At 39.5% G+C, this 20,613-nt stretch overlaps 1 protein-coding gene across 4 annotated transcripts in view; it reads right to left on the reverse strand.

Annotated features, from left to right (window-relative positions):
• Positions 1-1,710: 1,710 nt before the first annotated feature.
• MYO16 (myosin XVI) overlaps positions 1,711-20,613 on the reverse strand; it is a 438,909-nt gene continuing 420,006 nt past the window's right edge. For all 4 annotated transcript variants that reach the window (XM_064143768.1, XM_064143767.1, XM_064143769.1 and 1 more), the window contains 2 exons: positions 15,534-15,625; positions 1,711-2,597 (listed from right to left, as the gene is read on the reverse strand). In XM_064143768.1, the coding sequence (XP_063999838.1) occupies positions 2,364-2,597; positions 15,534-15,625 (326 nt within the window). In that variant the 3' untranslated portion in view covers positions 1,711-2,363. The remainder of the gene's footprint in view (positions 2,598-15,533; positions 15,626-20,613) is intronic.

The following is a 20,613-nucleotide window of genomic DNA, read 5'->3' on the forward strand; positions in this document are numbered from 1 at the left end:
ACAGCAGAGATCTTGGCATGAACTGAAGCGGCTCCTCAGTCAGCGTAACAGCTTGCCCTACATCTTCAGGCTGCTGTGGGTAGATTCCTACCAGCTACCGAGTGGGCATTAGAGTTAGCAATGTGATAGAACTTATGAAGAAGCTATTTGCTGGGCCCATTTGAGGAGTGACTGGCCTGAGGGCATGTCTGCATGTCTCAGTGCAGTGAGCTGTTCAGGATGGCTAAGCTAGCTGAGTAGATGTTGTTATGGCTATGTATAGCAATTCTGGGCCATGTAGGGATAACAAGTTGTATCCTGGAAGCAATGCAGTTGCAAAGTCAGGTTAATTAGCTCTCTTACATCCAGTTCTGGAGACATTTGATTTCTCTCTCACATAGGGATTCTCTCTGTGTCCCTGGTTATCAGAGTTAAAAGACAGCAAACCCAATTATACCAAAGACTTATTCTGACATAACTGTTAAGCAGTTGAGACTTGTTTGCATAACCTTACGGTGGTTATCTGCTCCTCCTGGACAAAGTCACAATCTATGGCCATTTACATCAACTGAAGTTTAAGAAGCAGAAGCTACAGTTCCTATTTCGTCATGAAATAGAAATGGGCAATCTTGCAGAGAGGATTTCTGTGAAGCTAACAGAAGGTAACATTCTGAGCTAACCTAGTGTCTCCCCTTCCCTGTCCACTCAAAAAGGTCATTCTGATCTCCAGCAAGAGGATGTGCTTAATTCTGCATACATCTTGATGATACTTAGGGGAACGATTTGAGTTTTCTGCTTCCCTGTAAAAACAAACAAACAAGCACATGACTGCTTTTTGCCATTCAGCCTGGTGGAGCTGCTGTCAAACAAGATGAAAAAAACCTACATCTGTAGGTAGATACTTTTCCTTTCCCAGCAAATTCCAGGAGTTAGCTCACCTTTTTCAAAATCCAGCTTACATCTGACAGCATTAGTTTTACACCCACTTGTAAAGTTACAAGCATTTTTTTCCCCCTGTATCCCAGTAGGAATGGGGCAAACAGCCAAGAAAAGTGTTTCACACTGGCTCTGCACACTACAAGAACTTAAAATAGGCAGCCCTTGAACAATTACCTGTGTGTATGTATATAAATTACAGCTTGAAGTAGAAAAGCAGCATTTCAAAGACTGCTGAGCAGTAGCTAACCAGCTTCTAGCAGCATGTTTTTCATGAATTATCATTACTGCTCAGAACTAGAATGCCCCATTTTCTGAAACCATTTCATTACATGAAATTTGAGGTATAAATTCACCACTGTACAATGATAAGGACATAATCCTCTGATAAACCCATCTCCATAAAGCCTTCTGGCTTGTAATGGTAAATCACAGCCCTATTCTCATACCTCATTACCATTACATATCTTTCCACTGACACATGACCTTATGCATAATCAGGTATGAATTTCAAGCCATACTTATAGCCTAAATGGATGCCTCATTATTCTACACGATCCAGGATGAAATAAAATGTGAGATGTCAGTGCAGAATTCACAGTCTGCACGTTCAGAAACACAGATCCACCAAACTCTCACGTCTGTGAACAGCATCAAATCATACCTGCTGTAGGTAGGAGCTTTGCAAGAATTTCAGGTTTGGAATTTAGAAAAGATATTGCCAGTTCTCAAAGAAACCAACACAGTGTTGGAACTGTTTGGTATGTTGTTGAAGATAAAACTATGAAAGAAAAATGCGAGCACTGTATTTATTACCTGTATTTTGAAGAAAGAACAACAGCACCAATTGCATAAAGTTATAAAACACCAGTAATAAACATGTAAATAAACTTCAGGTTTGCAATGCCAATAGAACACAGACATCTACAAAGAAATCTATGTATGTATACAGGTAATATAATAAAACCATTCATTAGGGAACAAGAAACATCATAGTTTTGTACGATATAAAACAGCTGTACAATGTGCACACAGACTTTCCTGATCTTGAAATGTCTGTCAGTCACTTCTCCCTATTGCTTGCCTAACATAGTTTCTTCATTGTCCATGGGAGAACTCTAAAGGACTGTCTTGTACTTTCAAGCTAAATACTTATAGTGCAGTTTGTCTCCATATATATATATATATACACACATGCACATATATATATATACACTCATGGATGCACACATATGTGCATGTGTGTATATATATATGAAAAGATCAAACACACACACATGCACACACACATGACAGATCTAAGTAACTCCTCCATCCTGTGCTCTTGAATTGAGTGTCTATAAAAATATCCCTGCACACTTTGTGAGGGGAAGAAAACTTGCTGATTGTGCAGCTTGAAGTTATCAGATGGTTTCACTCCTAACAGTCTGCAGGCATATACATATGAATCATATGGTGGTATCCCATATGCCTGAAGAGAGTCTGTTGCAGGAGGTATCTTCTACCTTCTTTAACAGCGTTGGCTTTTTACATGGGGGTGGAGGTGGGGCTGTGATTCTTTGCTCAGTGTCGTGCAAGATTTGCTGCCAGTCTTCTCTCTCTTCACAGAGCTTTCTCCTCCAATCTAGAAGCTCTTGCAGAGCCACACTCTCATTCTCAGAAAGTCTAAGCTGATGAATAACCTGTTAATGAGAAGGAAATAACAGTAATATAAAAGGTGGATAAAGTTAATTCTCCTGGCAGTATACAAATGGCAGTGTCCATGATACGTCACATAGGATCCTCTGCCTTTTTTGTCATGGATGTAAACCTGTGGGCAAGGCAGATTCAGGTTCCATTTTCTTATCTCTTTTGCAGTAAAAAGCACAGTGACACATATAATGCCATTTCAAACATAATGACCTTTGGCAAAGTAACTTTTCCTTGAACTCAGAAGAGTGTTTTACACTGCCAGTCCCCTTGTTAGGAGGGAACCATCTTCTGCTCTCCATCCAGTATTTGCAAAACGCAACAAGGGTCACTATAAGCTTATCCAAACATTAGAGGAGGATGAAGAATGGAAATCCTGAGACTGCTACAGCATGCCCTGGCTTAGCCATGTTAGATGGTGAGTGGCTGTGAGTGTTTCCATTTTAATAATTAAAGAAATAAATGCATGCAGATAATCACTCAAGTTCTACACTTTTGCTGAGGAGCAGCTGCTCTCATGCCTACTACACCTGAAAGAGAACAGATTAGACAACCCTGTTAACAACTTGAAGCAATCTTGCCCTTCAAAGAAGTTTACAAATTTGTGCTTAACTTTGCTGTTCCCAGTCCCCATTTAATTCTTTACAGCAAAAATAGAAAAAAAAAAGAATTTTAGAATGGTCTTGCTTTAATCTCATGTCAAAGTCACAGAAGTGAAGTTGTACGAAGAAGGTGCCAAAAATTAAACAAACGGAAAAAACTCCCCTATGTCAGCAAAGGGTTCACCCTGCACTGATGAACAGTCCATGTTTCTAACAACTTGGTCTTAAAACTGCCTGTGCTAGTTTGAAGCAGGCTAGAATGTTTTGGTGAAAAGAACTAGATCATAGGCTATGAAAAGGAAAACAATTGTGATGTCTCCTTCCCTCACAGTCTCACTGAGATGTATGGGAACAAGAAGGGAAAACATTAGACAGCACTTTCGCCATTTTGTCTTCTCTTTCTGGCTGGCTTCGGACTGAGCTGCATCTCCCTAACCTCACTGCCACTAACCTTGCTCCTTAACCTCTTGGCTGAACCTCTTTTCTTCCGTAGGACTGGGGTAAGGTTGAGAGGGGCAGGGGGAAGGTGCAGGGGTGGTTGAGAGCCCCTCCTGGGGACTCAGGTTTCTGGGAGGGGAGTTGTGTTTCTATATTACTTTTACCTTGTACATTTCTGTCTATAACTGTATATACTGTAAATATCTGCTTGTATATCGTGCTAGCTGTAAATAAATAGCTTCATTTATATTCCCAGAACCCATCTGAGTCTAGCTGGGTATTTCTAAAAGTGTGTGGGGGGGCGGGGAACATCCAAACCACCACACTGCCATCATATAATACTCACAAAAATACTCCTTTACACACATCAAATAGCAGCTGCAGGAGCAGAAACATTTTGTTACTTAAATGTTAATACCCAAACAGATATAACTGAGAAACTATAACCTGCGTTGCTGCTTAGAATTAGTAATGTCACTATCCATGGAACCAGGGGTTAGCCAAAGAATACATTAGCAATTTAAAATGTAGTTTCACTTGGCTTGGAATTATTCATAAATTCATCCTGAAGTAGCCAAACAGTTCTGTATCAGAACAATAATTAATCTAGAAGAATATGTTTCCTCTAATTTAACCGTTCTGTTCCAGTGCTTATTTGTTTTGTTCAAGTTGCTTTGAAGACATCATTATAGCACAAGTCTACAAAGCTATGAAGTCCATCTCACCACCCTTTAAAATCTACTTATCACCTATGCAGTACAGCGACACTTAAAGAAGATAAGGAGACCTATTTCCTTGGGACTATTCAGTAGTAGACAAGGCCTATCTACAGTGAATATGAACCAAACCCATTAGAGCAGCTTAATGGCTCATGTCCCTTACCCTGCTACCTACTTTCCTTCTTAAAGACACCACAGGGGCATCTATAAGAGATACCTATCACATGGCTCTAATGGCCAAGCATCACCTTACACAATGAGTTCACATGAGAAGCATATCTCTTCTTGTCAAGATTTTCCCTTTGTCATAAGGAGAGATGGCTGCAAGTTACCATGATAAAGAAATTGATGTGTTGTGCCCTTAAATGCTCATGAGATGCTATGCAGGTAGCTGGCTCCAGTTGCACAGAGGGCTGAGTGACATGAAGGTCATATTGGTCACTGATGGGGTAGAAGCCCATCAGTGGCTTCTGTCCTTTGTGTATGCAACTACCTGAGTACAGAAGCTTACATGTGTCCTATGCAAGTCAGACCTTTCATGAATGCTGTCAGAACAGGAAAGAGCCTTTAAATGGAGATACCTGAAAAATGATGTGGAATCTGCTTAATTTCTGGTTGCTTGGTACTTAAGACAAAAAATCCCAAACAGGTATATAATGTCTTCATAAAAGGTATTACAATTTCAAGTGTAGTTGTAAATTCTGTGTTTTTGAGGGAAAAAAAAGCAGATGAAAAATGGCAAGTGTTTCAAAGACTTAATTAAAGTATATTTTGGTGCCATCCTAATTGCCTATCACTACAAGATAAAAAAATCCCTTTGCTTCAATGTTTGCCTAAAATGCAACTAACTCAGCAACTCAAAGGAAAATTAAATGTTCCACAGATCCTGTTAGAGGCATATCAGAGGCTTCTTGTGTAGCAAAGCACTTTTTTTCCCCCCCTTAATAGTTTGTAGCAAAGATTAGAAGACAAGTTAAAAGTCTGGAAACAAGAAAACCAGTCTCTCCAATTAAACACCTTATTTGCATCTACATTTCAGGCATTCCACGGACCTGCAAAAGGCATGCTTCTCAGAAAGGTGCTGGAATGTGCAAAAAGCAAGCTGGGCTAGACTGCCACTGCAAGAGTTTCATATGAAAGAATTTCAGAGCTAAACAACCCAAAATATCTACACTGGTAAATAAGTATAATTGAACAAAAACATAGCTCCTGACAGTCTGTGTTATTGAATGTACTCAGGTGACAAGGGCTTGACAGCAAGCCTCCAACGAAGTATAGAGGAATTACCAGTCTTGAAAGATGGATAAAAGTATCCAAATAGAGGCAGTGTCACTGCTATTATAAGAAACCTAAAGGCACACAGGTGCAGGGTGAGAAGTGAGTATATTTTGTCTGGGTAAGGCAATTGACAAATGTGTCCTATTTATAGCTTATAGGCACTGGAGAAGCTTTACTATACCGACCTGCTTATGCAAGCTGTAAATTCGTGTTGTGTCAGCAGTTTCACTATAGAGATCATTTTTCAGTGTATAACGGACAAATGTTGGTCCAGTCTACAAATCAATGTGCATCTTTTACTGAAAGTTTTAAACAAGGATGGAAAAATATCTTGAATCTTTACTCACGAATTTGATCTAGTAAGCTAGAAAAAGTTTACATTTCAACCTGGTTGAAGGACATGCAAAAGAAATGCAGTGGAAATGAAATGGGGGAAAAACACACAAGAAACTGTAGTGCTTTAAATTAACCAAATCATTAAATTAGATCTATTTGAATAACATTATATATTTTATCTTTTCCATTCACAATTAGACCTGTGACAAAGCAGAGATTTATTTTACATAATCATTACAGAAAGATTTACTGAATATTTTATACAAAGCTAGATAGGGCTGGGTGCTAGGTTGGATTGGATGATCTTGGAGGTCTCTTCCAACCTGGTTGATTCTATGATTCATTATTTTTCTATGTCCCAAGGAGGTATCTTGTGAAGGGTGAGTGAGGTGTGCAGAAACATCGCATGTTCTGAATAAACGCTGAACAAACAACTTTAACCATTAATGGGCAGAGATGTTATCAGTCATAGACCAGGATTTTCCTACTCAAAGTTGATGGTCAATTGGAAATGAGCAAAGCAACATTTGGGCTAGACCTACAAAAACATACACCACCTGAACACCCAGCTCTTAACAGCCCTGCCATCTGGTGGAAACACCATCCCAGCTTGGTATCCAGGGCCCTTACTGAGCAAACAAGAAAAGCTGTAGTGTCAAAGACAGTGATACACAGGAGCATGTGGAATTACTAAAGCTATTCACTGGAAACTGAGATGGATTGAAGTGGTTAAACTAGATCCACATTTTCCACTGCAAAATAAGGCAAGATGAACAAAATAAATTTACAATAAGCAGCCCAATGAAGAGATCCCAGGACCTGTTCCTCCCACCTCACTATCCAATATACTCAAATGAAGAAGTGCTCTCCTTGTGGAACTGGGGATTTTGGTTGGCAACAGAGTACAGTTCCATTGGGATGTGCATGGAAGAACTTAAACATTTATTTAGAGGCTAGAATATATTAGGAAATCAGAAGATATGGATTTGAGCTCTGTCAAGTTAAGGAAAAGACTTAGTTCCCAAATGCTGAGAGGACATTGAGACTGTAAGAGATGGACTCGGAGTGCAAGAAAGGAGAAGTTTATCTCCTGTGCTTCCTAATGTCCATGTGTGATAAATATGCTAAAGCAGATCCTTCAGAGTGACTCCCTTATTGTTGCAACACACAAGAGGTAGTAGATATAGAGCACTTTTGTTCTATGCTGGCACCCATGAAACCTATGTTATTGCTTTGCCTGCTGACTTCCACAAATGTAAGTATTGCATAGTCACTGGATAATGACCTCCTGAACTGTCTTCTGGATTTAGGGTCCTAAATTGTGCCTAAATTTCAGTTTATGGCCTAAAGTGGATACACTGGGTTTCAAATTTGTCTAAAATGAAGATGATTTGCCATAAGAAAAGTCAATAAATTATTTTAACTGTGGTCTTATATCTTAGGCTAATTAAAATGTGGCAACTTTAATTAGGGCAAGTTGAAGGTTTCATACTCTGAAATAATGGGTGATAAAAGGTATGTCAGATAAGATTAACAGGTCCATTTGAAATAAACTAATTTATTTAGAGAATTGGCTCTAGAATCCCAGGAAATGAATTCTGCATTAGCAGATCAGACGCTGTAAGTTTACAGAGGATATTTTGTAACATCCAGAAGTAAGAAAGAGCTTATACTGTCTATTTATGTGTTAAAGATAATCAGCACAGTTTAATCATCGTGCTATGGCTGAAGGACTCATTAAACTGCCTCCCAAGCAGAGATTTATGAATCTGCATTAGTAGATTCATTTGAGTATTTCACTTTATTTTGCTCTTTCCTCGACAAAAAGCAGGGTTTGTTTTTCACGCAACGTTATGCATTGTGCTCTAGCAATTTTCTTGGACATTTGTGGTTGCAATGATTCTTCTACTATTCAGCAGGAAAAGAAAGAAGTATTTAATTACATTTTGGGGTGTTAAAAACACAAATAATTTTGTTGGAAACAGAAATTATTTTTTCATGCAAATCTTTGCACGTTTTATTACATTTTAACTTTTTAGTTACTACTTAGTGAGTTTTAGCAAAATTCTTGAATACAGAATCATAGAATCAACCAGGTTGGAAGAGACCTCCAAGATCATCCAGTCCAACCTAGCACCCAGCCCTATCCAGTCAACTAGATAGGAAGGCTGGGGAGAGACTATTTACAAGGTCTTATAATGTCAGGATGGGGGTAATGGGTTTAAACTGGAAGAGGGGAGATTTAAACTAGATGTTAGGAAAGGGTTCTTTACAGTGAGGGTGGTGAGACAGTGGCACAGGTTGCCCAGGGAGGTTATGGATGCTCCCTCCCTGGAGGTGTTCAAGGCTAGACTGAATGAGGCCTTGAGTGACCTGTTCCAGCAGGAGGTATCCCTGCCTATGGTGAGGAGTTGGAACTGGCTGAGCTTTGAGGTCCCTTCCAACCTAAACCATTCTATGATTCTATGACTCTCCTGCAGATAATCCCTTTTAAAGACAGAATGAGCAGGATGTTCTCACCTCTCGCTTGAAAATTAAAGTTCATTCAACATTTCTGGAATTAATTCCTACTGTACGAGGTTATTAGCCAGACCAATGCATTCTGATTCAATCAGTGACAGCCATGCATCCCTCCCACACAAAAAAGTTTCCTACTTGTTTTAATGGCTCCATCTTTCTCTTCTCTGTTTTCTTTTTGCTTCTGATAGGCCCCTACACTGCTTCCAAATATGCATGTCACATTAGTTTTTGAAGCTGCAGAACAGGCAGAGTGCAACTTCTCAAAAAATCTTGACCCTTCAGGTTCAAATAAGTGTGTATGAGGTTTTCTATGTTACAGAAAAGGCATAAATTCAGAGAGGATCCCAACACAATACCCATTCAAAGATATGAGGCGAAAGCGCAAAGTGAACCAGTGGGTGTTACGAAGCCTCAGCAAGCATTCAACAGAAATCAAATCAGTATGCAAATTTGTGTTTGATTGGGAAACCTGGACTGGCTACGTAAGACCCCAGCAGGGAGTAGACAGCAGCTATGATAAATGTGTTTACATGCCTCTAAACTCCAATTAAAAATCTTCAAATGCAAATGTACCACTGGGATCCAAGCTCATTCATGTGAGCAACTTGTGAATGCTGGGATACACATTTTTTTTGGCAAGTGCAGACCCACTGGACCTAATAACTTGATATGTTAATGACAATAAAACAATTTCAGTTAATCATTCTTTTAAACTGCTTATGATTTCTGTTTGTATTGGAGCAGTCTTACAATCTCCAAAAAGCCTCAGATCTCTAAGTGAACAGCACACAGCTCTACTGGAAAGGAGGAAATGGCCAAGAAGACAGGTGCTCTTCCTGCCACAAATGTGGGATTGCTCTGGAGGAGGTATGCCACCACAAACGGAGTTAAACAAGAGATCCAAAACTGAGACACATGTATATCTATATCTATCTAATGATTTTATAGTCTTCAACTGACTGCAATTCTATTGATGGTGTAAGTACACAGACTTATAGAATCAACCAGGTTGGAAGAGACCTCCAAGATCATCCAGTCACACCTAGCACCCAGCCCTAGCCAGTCAACCAGACCATGGCACTAAGTGCCTCATCCAGGCTTTTCTTCAACACCTCCAGGGACGGTGCCTCCACCACCTCCCTGGGCAGCCCATTCCAATGCCAATCACTCTCTCTGGGAAGAACTTCCTCCTAACATCCAGCCTAGACCATCCCCGTCACAACTTGAGACTGTGTCCCCTTGTTCTATTGCTGGTTGCCTGGGAGAAGAGACCAACCTCCACCTGGCTACAGCCTCCCTTCAGGTAGTTGCAGACAGCAACCAGATCAAAGTCTTCTAAAAACAAAGCCACACTGTGTTGTAAGACCTCCTGTTTGTCTGTGTGCCATTACAAAGGCTGTTCTTTGACATTATTGTCAAAACAACAAGTACCATCCAGGGAAACACACTGATTTACATCAATTACAATCATAAGCATTCTATGTCCTATCCTGGATGTTAAATGTTTACAGAGGTGGTAGTGATTGTTTTTCGTTACACCAGACTGGTCTGATTGCCACGTTTTGCTTTAGGGATGATCACAGCTTACTTCCAGCTAAGTGGCAAACATGACAGACGTTAATAGCGAATGGTAGCACCCAGTGTTCAGAACTGTGACAGCGGGCGGGGGTTAGCGACACTCTGCATTCTTGAACACTTTTGAAAGTCAACAAAAGAAGTGATTGGCAACAAATACTAAATCAAGTGGGAACAAAGCAGGCCCATGAGACTGTGATGAACATGCAGTTCTTTCTGAGGGAAGAGACTGCTGGAAGCAATGAGATTTCATGAAATCAGAACCATGGCTTAAGCTATAATGGAACAATAAATACATTCTTCAAGAATATGAAAAGACATCTCCAATTTTTCATTGTCAGATTTTGGCTTCCATATTATTGCAATCTGACAACCTGCACTACAGGGTTTAAAGAAAATAGAAGAGATAAGACTGCAGCTTTTTTAATATAACAGCATGTGACAAAACAACCATACTCTTTTATCTTACCTTTTTGAGCACATGACAGATAAAACATGTATCAGAAGTGGATAACCAAAATCTTATGCCAGGGTGCGTTGTATGTCTTGTATTACTTAAACTGCTAGGATGGTAAGCTGCTTACTTATTTGTGTCTTGCTCTGGGAGTATTTCCATAGGACACTGAGTGCATTTCACATCATCTGATTACAAATAAGCCAAAGTTCAGGCATTAGAAAGCTAAACTGCACATTTTAATGGGAAATTTTCTACCTTCTCAGTTGGCTGAATCTTCAGGAGACTATAACTGTGAACTAACTTGCATAGAAAGCAAGTCTAAAAATGTAGGTAGATTATTACAATCATTTTTATTTTCTGGAACATAAAAAGATCACTTTGACATATGTATGAAGAGGAATATCATATCTGGAACATCATAAAGACCATACTTTTTTAACTCCTTAGTGTCTCTTTTATGCCACTACCCTGTGCTCTGTCCTTAGTGCTCTCTATTCTGTTTTTCTTACCTCCTCTCAGTTTTTTTTCCCTCATGTCTCTGTCCTTCTTCTCCCTAAATCCAATTTTATTTTATTATTTACCTTCTCTCAGTCATTTTATTCTTCCTCCAGCCTTCATTCTCTGAATCATTTTCTATCTGATGCCTGTTTTACTCCTCACTCCCACCCCACACATTCTTATTATCACTCTAATCTGCCCCTCGCTTCCCATCTGTTCATTATCCCCAGGTTGTCCATCTTATCCCATTACAGTTGCTTCTTGCTGCCCACATAAGAAACAAGGAGTCTTTTTAGCTGGCCTGCTTTTCTCAATTCTGCTGTATCTTTCTCTCCCCACATCCCACTTCATAATGAATGTTAATAACAACTTTAAAATATTATTGCCACACCCCCTCCCCTAAGCCCCAAGTCTTGATCTGTGAAAAAGATGATGACAGGGCTGCCTAGCTTTTGTGTGAAGTGCCAAAGATACAATCTTGCTTTTGTTGACTTTATTGCATCTTGCTGCTGATGCTGACATTCCAGAGAAGTTCTGTATTTCAGTAGTCTTTATCTCCTATCTTTTAAACATGCACTCTCATAGCTACTGAGAACAGAGGAAGAAATAAATGGAGTCTGGGGAAGAGAACCCATTGGACTGGCTAAGGAGCTGAGAAGTGTTTTGTGTAAAATAAAAAGAGCACAGAGCTACTATTTCATAATACTTTTGGTTGGTTGGTTGGTTTTTTTGTGGGGGTTTTGTTTGGTTGGGGTTTGTTTGTTTGTTTTGATCTTGTTGCTTTTGAGAGGAAGTTTTGAGTTTTAGACCCTGCTATGCAATTTCATCATCGGTGCAGTCTCCAGTATGCCTTGGGATCACTTTCTGTTGTGTGACTCAACAGAAATGACTCCTAGTCACATGAAAATCTAAGTGAGATTATGACAAAAATCACCAGAAGAAACATCTCTTCTATTTTGGTGGTTCCTTGGAAGAAAATTACACCTGGAAGAAAATGGCAACATAAGAATTCGGACTACAGATCCAGGCACATTTGGAAGTCTCACGCTAATTAAACAGATCACTGAAGGACTCTGAAATAATAAACATTTCAAATGGGTAAATTCATATCAAGCTTGGAAAAGGATGCTTACTAATTTTACATTGTTCAGGGAATGAAATGTGCAGCACAGCTACAGAAAGTTTTCCACTAGAAAGTGGAGTTAGATGCAGTCCTAACATCTGATATATATGGGCTTAGTTTTAAAAGCAAAGCAGGTTTTCTTGTACAGACAGAATAGGACTTGTCTCTTGCAATACCATTTTACTGCAGATTTCTAATTAACAATTTTAAGAATTCCTTGACTAAAACGTTTTGGATTACAAGGAAAGCACAAAACATATGGGAATTTGGGTGCTCAGTTGGTGAAAAGCAAATGTGTAGGTTTTTGCTAACAAATTTAGTTTATTAAGTTTAGTTTATTAAAGATCTACTATTGGAATGAACTAAAGTGCATGAAACTTCTTGAATCTGAAATTTAAGCTTCAAATTTTTGGTTCAGTTTTCATCTTCATTGAAGATGATTCTACATAAGACAGTGAAGCTTTATAAAATGGTGTTAGATTTTAAGTCCTTTATGTTTTTTATGTGGCACTTAATAGCAACCTGTAATCACTTAGAAATCTACAACTACATAGCCACAAAACAATATAAAGGAAAAGGTATTAGTTTAAAAGCCCCATGCTTTGTAGTTCTTTAATCAGTGTTTAAAGAGTTAAATTTCTTTTGATGTAAGTTCTTTCATTTCTAATGAGACAAAAATTAACTTTATTTTTAATAGTCTTGCCCTTTTTCTAGCAGAAGAAAGTAATTTTTTTTCCAAATGAGAAATGTTTTGTTAGTATTTTAGCTTCTTTTTTTTCCCCTGCAATTTCTGTTCTCTTTCATTCTGACAAATTGACTTCTAAGTAACCATTACCCTAGAAAAGTAGCATTTATGGTCAACTTCTTTTTGCTTTCAGTACACTTTGCTTTAGGAATGATCAGTTAAGTTGCTCAGTTCACAACTGCATGATACTTTATACTTAATAATTGCTTCCAAGGAGTATGTGAAAAGACTGATCCTTAGGATACATGTCAACATATACTGGGCTGAAGCATTTGCTCTCTGAAATGTGTAGTTCTGCAGTGTGCAGAACATACCAGGCAGTGATGCAGGTAATTACCACCTGATGTGACAGCATGATGGTACAATAAGCCACAATGCCTAAACTCTAGTTGGATAGATATGAGCCTTGAGATCCTTGACAAAAAATGAAATTAAGTACTGTCACTTCAGAAAGGAACTAGCAGGGAGATATTAAAAACTCCAATAAATATTAGAAGTCCCTGAAAGCTAATGAACCAGTCTCCTTTAGCTGAAATGACAGTGTCTGCCAAGAAATCCAAGGACTCAGTCTATGTTTATCTTTTTAAAGCAATTAGTCAATCAGTACCTTCACAGATCTGTGAAGCAATCTGTCCTATTTCATATGTCTCTGCAAGAATTATTTTAAAGTGAGAAGGTTACTGCAGTGAAGACTGGCAAAGACTTTTACAATGGGATTGTATGCTGTTCAAGTCACCAGCAGGCATGCTAACAAATGTAATTAAGCCAAATCATTTTCAAATATATGCCATGCTTTGAAAATGGTGAGGAATACTTTTTACACTAAGAATTCTCAGTCCTATGAGCACAGACCTTTTGAAAGACTTCTATTATTTTTGTGGGAGGAAGATTTTTTCTCTTTCTTTTGGCAACAGTATTTCAGAGGATTTTGTTCATTAAGGCAATTGTATAAAATAATCACAGAACTGCAGGTTTTTTTCCTCTCAACTTGTCACAGTGCTGATTGAGCTTGCACTTAAGGATTGTCTCTGCATGTAAATCTGAGTACATGGCATGGGATCTATTTTAAAGATTTGTGAAACTCTTTGGCAAAACATCTGTTTACTGAAAAGTGACATTTCAAAGTACTGAACTGAAACTGTGTTCAGTTTTTGGCAAGCAGCTTTGAAAAAATCCAAAATACAAGTTTGCAAATGGTTAAAGACTTCCTTCTACAATAAAGCATTTAAATGTTGCAGACTAATTTTATGTACAGATACAGCTCCCATTTGCAAAGCCAAGAAGATAATGGCTCTCTAATCCTAGTTCCTTTAACTCTCCATATATTGTGCTGATGCAGTAATTTAAGGATGATCCTCCTTGATCCCAGGCAACCATTTTATCAAGAGAGGTGTAAGACAGTCCAGGACAAAAGTGTCCTATTGTGCAAGGTTTATAACTGGAGCAGTGTCTGGGACTTGGATACTTTTCTTCACTTGAGAGGGCTCTTTGGTCACTCTCATAAGTATTTAATTAATGACTGAAAAATGTGACAAAGACAATTGAAAACATTGTCTCCAATCATCTTCATAATCCCATATCCTCATCCAGTATACTGGTTCTGGAGATAGCAGACCTGTATTTTTTCACAACACGGTCAAAGGTACATTTTGAGAGTCTTAAAGTTGTGGTGATGGCAAAGATCTGTTATTGTTTGCAAGATGGTTATGTTCCCATGTGTATCAGGGCAGCTCTATCCACCCTGACTTACATATCTCTAGAGATTAGTACAGTGTCAAGTGCTGGCTTTGTATAACTTTTCAACTCAAAATAGGCACTGTAGGGCAGTGGGGCAGAAAAGCAAGTAAGTGAAGACTTTTGTACTAGTTTGCTCACATATTTAATCAGTTAAAACCTATTGTTTTTCAAAGTTATGTTAAGATTGAACAGAGTGTGGATGGTTGAATCCTATTCCTGTTGAAGTCAATGTCCAGACATTCATTCACTTGGTTAGAGCCAGCATTTTGTTGCAATGAAATGTCATCTGTTTCCTGCAGAAAATAAGTACCTTTTAAGTATGTTAAAGAAATTTCCTTACCTTCTGGTAAAATAATTTGGAAACTGCACCATTGGTTAATGACAAGTTTTCGTTGAGAAATTCCTCTCAGCTTCAATATATCTTCTCTTTGGACAGTATTTAGCTCTACTGTAAAATTCTTACCATTGTCTCAAATGAAAGAAACCAGTACCCTTTCAGAAAAGTTGACTGACGACATAAGGAGAATACACTACTGCCATTTAAATGAAAGGGATTTCTTCAATGCCTTCATGTTTCAGTTGGATACTTAGAAAGTAAAGTGTTTCACATTATAAATAATATACTGAAGAAAGAACAAAGAAAATACATTATGGCAAATTGCATCCATTAAACTTCATTCTGTGTTGTTTTAACAGTGACATTAAACAGAATTCTTCAAACAAACCCAAAAAACCCCAACCTAACAAAGCAAAGTGCAAACTCCATACTACCTCAGTGCCTATTGCTGTTTTAACTGATAGTTTGATTTTAATTTTTACTTATGAATATTTGCATAAAACCAGCTACTAAGATTTTATCTCTCTTTTACTGGTTCTACTAGGTCATCAATGAAATATTTACCTGACTAGTGTGGTTCTCCCTGTGTCTTTGAATCGACGAGCCTGCCGTAGTGCTGGCTGACAGCCTCGAGTATTCATTTTCCTCTGGTAAACCTAAAGCAGAACAATACTCATTTATAATCTGACATCTATGCATTATCTGATTTTAGCATGAGATTCAAAAGACCTTGACACGTTTTACTAAAAGAGAATGCAAAAAAATCACACATTTGCCTGGATATTGACTATTTCCATGCTTAATGAAACTGGAATAATTATTGTTTCTCAAGTATCAATAGTATCATAGGTATGCCTGCTGGTTTACAGATGAAGCAATTATACTGAAAGAGCCTACATATAACACATTACCTACACACTGGCCAGGGATTCCTTCTGCAGTGAGGAAATCCCTGGCTCTTCTTCCACTGGTTTGTTTTCATTGCAGAAGCAATGCAGAGTAAATGAAAACCAGGCGTGCAGTTTGCTCTCAGATTAATGTCTCTAGGTAACATGGGAAGTTGATAGTACATCCAGGACTCAAAATGTCAGTAGATCTTTCCTGTAATTCTTGTACTTACTGTGCACTCTTCACGTAGGAATTAGCTGCCCAAAATCTAGCTGTGTAAAAAACATTTATTCAATCTAAAAGAGGCAGGTAGTCTCCTTCTGTGGTCAAGAGAGAATAAAATACCTCTACACAGTAATTCTACAGTGAATCTCACTGCTAGTGCCTCCCCATCACTTATGTTGGAGTGGGAAGGGTCATTCATGTAGCACTACAGAGGCTATCACAGTATCACAGTATCATCAGGATCCACAATTCTCAAGGCTAGACCATGGCACCAAGTGCCACGTCCAATCTTGCCTTGAACAGCCCCAGGGACGGCGACTCCACCACCTCCCCGGGCAGCCCATTCCAGTGTCCAATGACTCTCTCAGTGAAGAACTTTCTCCTCACCTCCAGCCTAAATTTCCCCTGGTGCAGCCTGAGGCTGTGTCCTCTTGTTCTGGTGCTGGCCACCTGAGAGAAGAGAGCAACCTCCCTCTGGCCACAATCACCCCTCAGGTAGTTGTAGACAGCAATAAGGTCACCCCTGAGCCTCCTCTTCTCCAGGCTAAACAATCCCAGCTCCCTCAGCCTCTCCTCGTAGGGCTGTGCTCAAGGCCTCTCACCAGCCTCATCGCCCTTCTCTGGACACACTCAAGCATCTCAATGTCCCTCCTGAACTGGGGGGCCCAGAACTGAACACAGGACTCAAGGTGTGGTCTAACCAGTGCAGAGTACAGGGGCAGAATGACCTCCCTGCTCCTGCTGACCACACCATTCCTGATGCAGGCCAGGATGCCACTGGCTCTCTTGGCCACCTGGGCACACTGCTGGCTCATGTTCAGGCGGGTAAGATGAGGGGAAGCGAAGGCAGAAGCAGAAACACAGTGAGCCCATGATATGCGTTGTTAAGCCCCTCACATACTAGAATTGTAGACACCTTGGTAGGTCTGATATCCAGCATTTTTTTTAATGACTTTGTGTAGCATATATTCCAAATTTTCATGCTACTATGCCATTTGTAAACAGCAGATCACTACTCCCTCTTTAGTCATGTAAATGGAGCTAGCCACCATGAGAAGAGGATTTTGGTAAGAAATGTACAAGTTGAATTGCTCTCAATTCGATCACCTGAGATTTATCGGTTAGAAATAGATAACATCTAATCTGATGTCTAAGCATCTACCTTTTGTGTGACTAAAACCAGGTAAGGTGATTCTGGACCTGGATATGTTAAGAAAATATTTATTATTAAATCAAAAATAATATATTGTTTATGATTTAATATATTATTTAATATTATTATTAAAAACACAGCAAGTCTCACTCTGCATATTCTACACAATGCACACAGAACTGTAATGGAAACAATTCAAAGTTCAGATGTAATGAATCATAAACTACTTATGGGATTATGTACTACTTTAGACATATTTCTGGTTTGAGTTCCTGTTCAATTTCTTGTTCAGTCATGAAAAAAAAAGCCTTGTAAAACATGCTTGTCTTACAACCTGCTATTTTCAGTATTAAAACCTTTTTAGATTTATTTTTCTTTTCATAAATGAGTGTTAACTCTTACAGGCTTACAGATATATGACTTAACTCATGAAAATATAAATGGCATGAATAATGTCATAAAACAACCTGACTTAGAGAGAGTCAGAACAAGAATTGTAAAGGAAAGGAATGATCCTTATTCCTTTTTTGGCACCTCTATCCTGTATTAGTTTCCCTCTTGTAATGGTGCATTTCCAAATCCTGTAGCTAGTGATAGCTGTTTTGTTCTATTTATGTATTTACTGCTTGTTTCACATAAAGCTTGTGTAAATTATTGTGATGGTTTGGATGTTATCTGCAACCCCCTACTCTTATGAAATCACCCAGACTAGACTCAGCAGAGCTGGAAATTAAGGAAGAACCTCATATTTACAGCTTAGCACAATATATAAGCAGGTATTTACAATATATACAGCTATATACAGAAATATACAAGCTAAAAAGGTAATACAGAAACACAACAGACCTCCCAGAAACCAGAGTCTGCAGGAAGCACTCCCAACCACCCTTCCACCTCCTTTCCACCTCTTTGCCTTGTCCCAGACTTTGCCTTACATTCAAGGTGAGTTTGGAGAATTGGCATGGGGAGTTAGAAAGCAGATGGATTAGTTACACAGACAGCAAGTTAGGGAGAGAAGAGAGGCAGCCAGAGCCAGGGAGAGCAACTCTGTTATTTCTATTTGTGTTCTTGTTTTTATACATCTCAGCAAGCCCATGAGTGAAGCAGACATCACCACCATCTCCTTTTCTCAGCCTATAATCTAATTCTTCCCACCAAAATATTCCAGCTAGCTTCAAACTAGCACAAAACTACACCATCTGGACTGAGCTTTCTTGCAACTGTTTTCAAGTTATCAAATATAAGTCTAATTTGGCAAATTTTGGGGCAAAATAATGCTTGCTAATATTATTACTGCCCAAAGAGTGGTGGTCAATGGAGTTAAATCAATCTGGTGGCCAGTCACAAGTGGTGTTCCTCAAAATAGTGTTGGGACCACTTCTGTTTAACAACTTCATTAATGTGTCATTAATAAGTTCACAGAGGACACCAGATCAGGCGGCAGTCTTGATCTGCAAGAGGGTAAGGAATCTCTACAGAAGGACATGGATATGATTGGATCAATGAGTGAATGTTAATGGCATGAGCTTCAACAAGGCCAGACGCCAGGCCCTGCACTTGGGTCATAATAACCCCGTGCAATGCTACAGGCTTGGGGAAGTGTGGCTGGAAAGCTGTGTGGATAATGGGACCTGAGGGTTCTCATTGACAGGCAGCTGAATATGAGCAAGCAGTGTGTCCAGGTGACCAAGAAAGCCAATGGCATCCTGGCTTGTACTAGAAATGCTGTGTGCAGCAGGAGAAGGAAGGTGATTGCCCCCTTGTACTTGGCACTTGTAAAGCCACACCTCAAGTATTGTGCTCAGTTTTGGGCACCTCAATACAAGAGAGATGTTGAGGTGCTGGAGCAAGTGCAGAGGAGGGCAATGAAGCTGGTGAAGGGCCTGGAGAGTAAATCTTGTGAAGAGCGACTGAGAGCTGAGGTGGTTTAGTGTGAAAAAGAAGATGCTGAGGGGAGACCTCATTGCTGTCTACAGCTAGCTGAAAGGACACTGTGGAGAAGTTGGTGCTGGTCTCTTCTCACAGGTAATTAGTGACAGAACAAGAGAGAACAGCTTCAAGCTGCACCAGGGCAGGTTTATACTGGACATTAGGAAAAAACAAATCATGGAAAGAGTGGTCAGGAACTGGAATGGGCTGCCCAGGGAGGTTGTTGAGTCATCAACCCTGGATGTGTTGAAAGGTCGTTTGGATGTGGTGCCTGGGGATATGGCTTAAGGGTGAACCTTGTTGAGTAGGGATATCGGTTGGACTTGGTGATCCTGAGGGTCTTTTCCAACCTGAACATTTCTGTGATTCTGTGATATCTGGTGGTGAAACTGTCAGCAAAGAATATGACTCAATAATCTCTAAGTGGTGAAGTTAAATGTAAGAAATACATTCCTTTTTCTTTCTTTCTTTCATAAAGAGAATGGTCTTGTCCCAAGCAATTTGTGCATTCAAACTAGAAACCAAATCCTTTACCACTTACTCCTTGTAATACTGAGATCTATATCACTGACATCTAGAAGAGGTTCTGTGGTTCCAGTCTTGTAGGCTCTGCTACTCCCAAACTGCAGAAACTTGCACTTCCTTGCCTCCAACATCCATATTTACAAAACAGCAGTGGCACCACAGTGTCTCAAGGTCTTTGCAACTGTAGTCCCACATAATTTCCTGAGCCCTCTACCATCTGCCAAGATTCTGTATTCACACAGGCTGGATCTACTTATTTGCTCCACTTAATACATTGGCTGGTATAGTGTGAAAGAGGCATGAGCAAGAAAGGCAAGATGTAAGGCACTGCTCAACAGCATCTAGCCCATATCATGGTGATGTGCCTTTTTTTGTCAGATTACCTGCTGTGACACCTCTCTCATTCTGTGACTTGCTTCCTGATGTACTTAGACCTAGTGGTAAATTTCAAGAGACTGCATAGAAGACTGTAGCCTGCTAGCAACCAGCTTAGAAAGGTTATGTTCTCAACAGCTGAAGTTATACAAAACTAAGTCCCTTACCTGAACAGAGCTTTTGGTGAAACAGGGAGGTTCTTACAGTAACTCTTGTGCTGATCTGCATAAACTATATAGTGAGTCCATTCACATGGATGTCCTCACAAGCAGTGGACCTCAGCTGTAACTGGAGAGGAATACCCATACAGGCTTCCTTCAAGGGACAGCAGCACACCAGCAGGGCTGGATAAACAGCACAGTGGAAAGCACATGTCTATATGACCATTAGGTACAACACAGCACAAAGTTCCTTCAGCTGAAGAAGGCTGCCTTATCCATACAGTACTTACTTTAATTTTCATTTGTGTTACTTCTGTAGCACACTATGCTGGGGGTAAAGAACTGCAAGACACTTGGGGAATTTCTCCCTCTCACCAGACAAAGCTTG

The sequence above is a fragment of the Pogoniulus pusillus genome, chromosome 5, assembly GCF_015220805.1.
Source record: "Pogoniulus pusillus isolate bPogPus1 chromosome 5, bPogPus1.pri, whole genome shotgun sequence".
NCBI lineage: Eukaryota > Metazoa > Chordata > Aves > Piciformes > Lybiidae > Pogoniulus > Pogoniulus pusillus.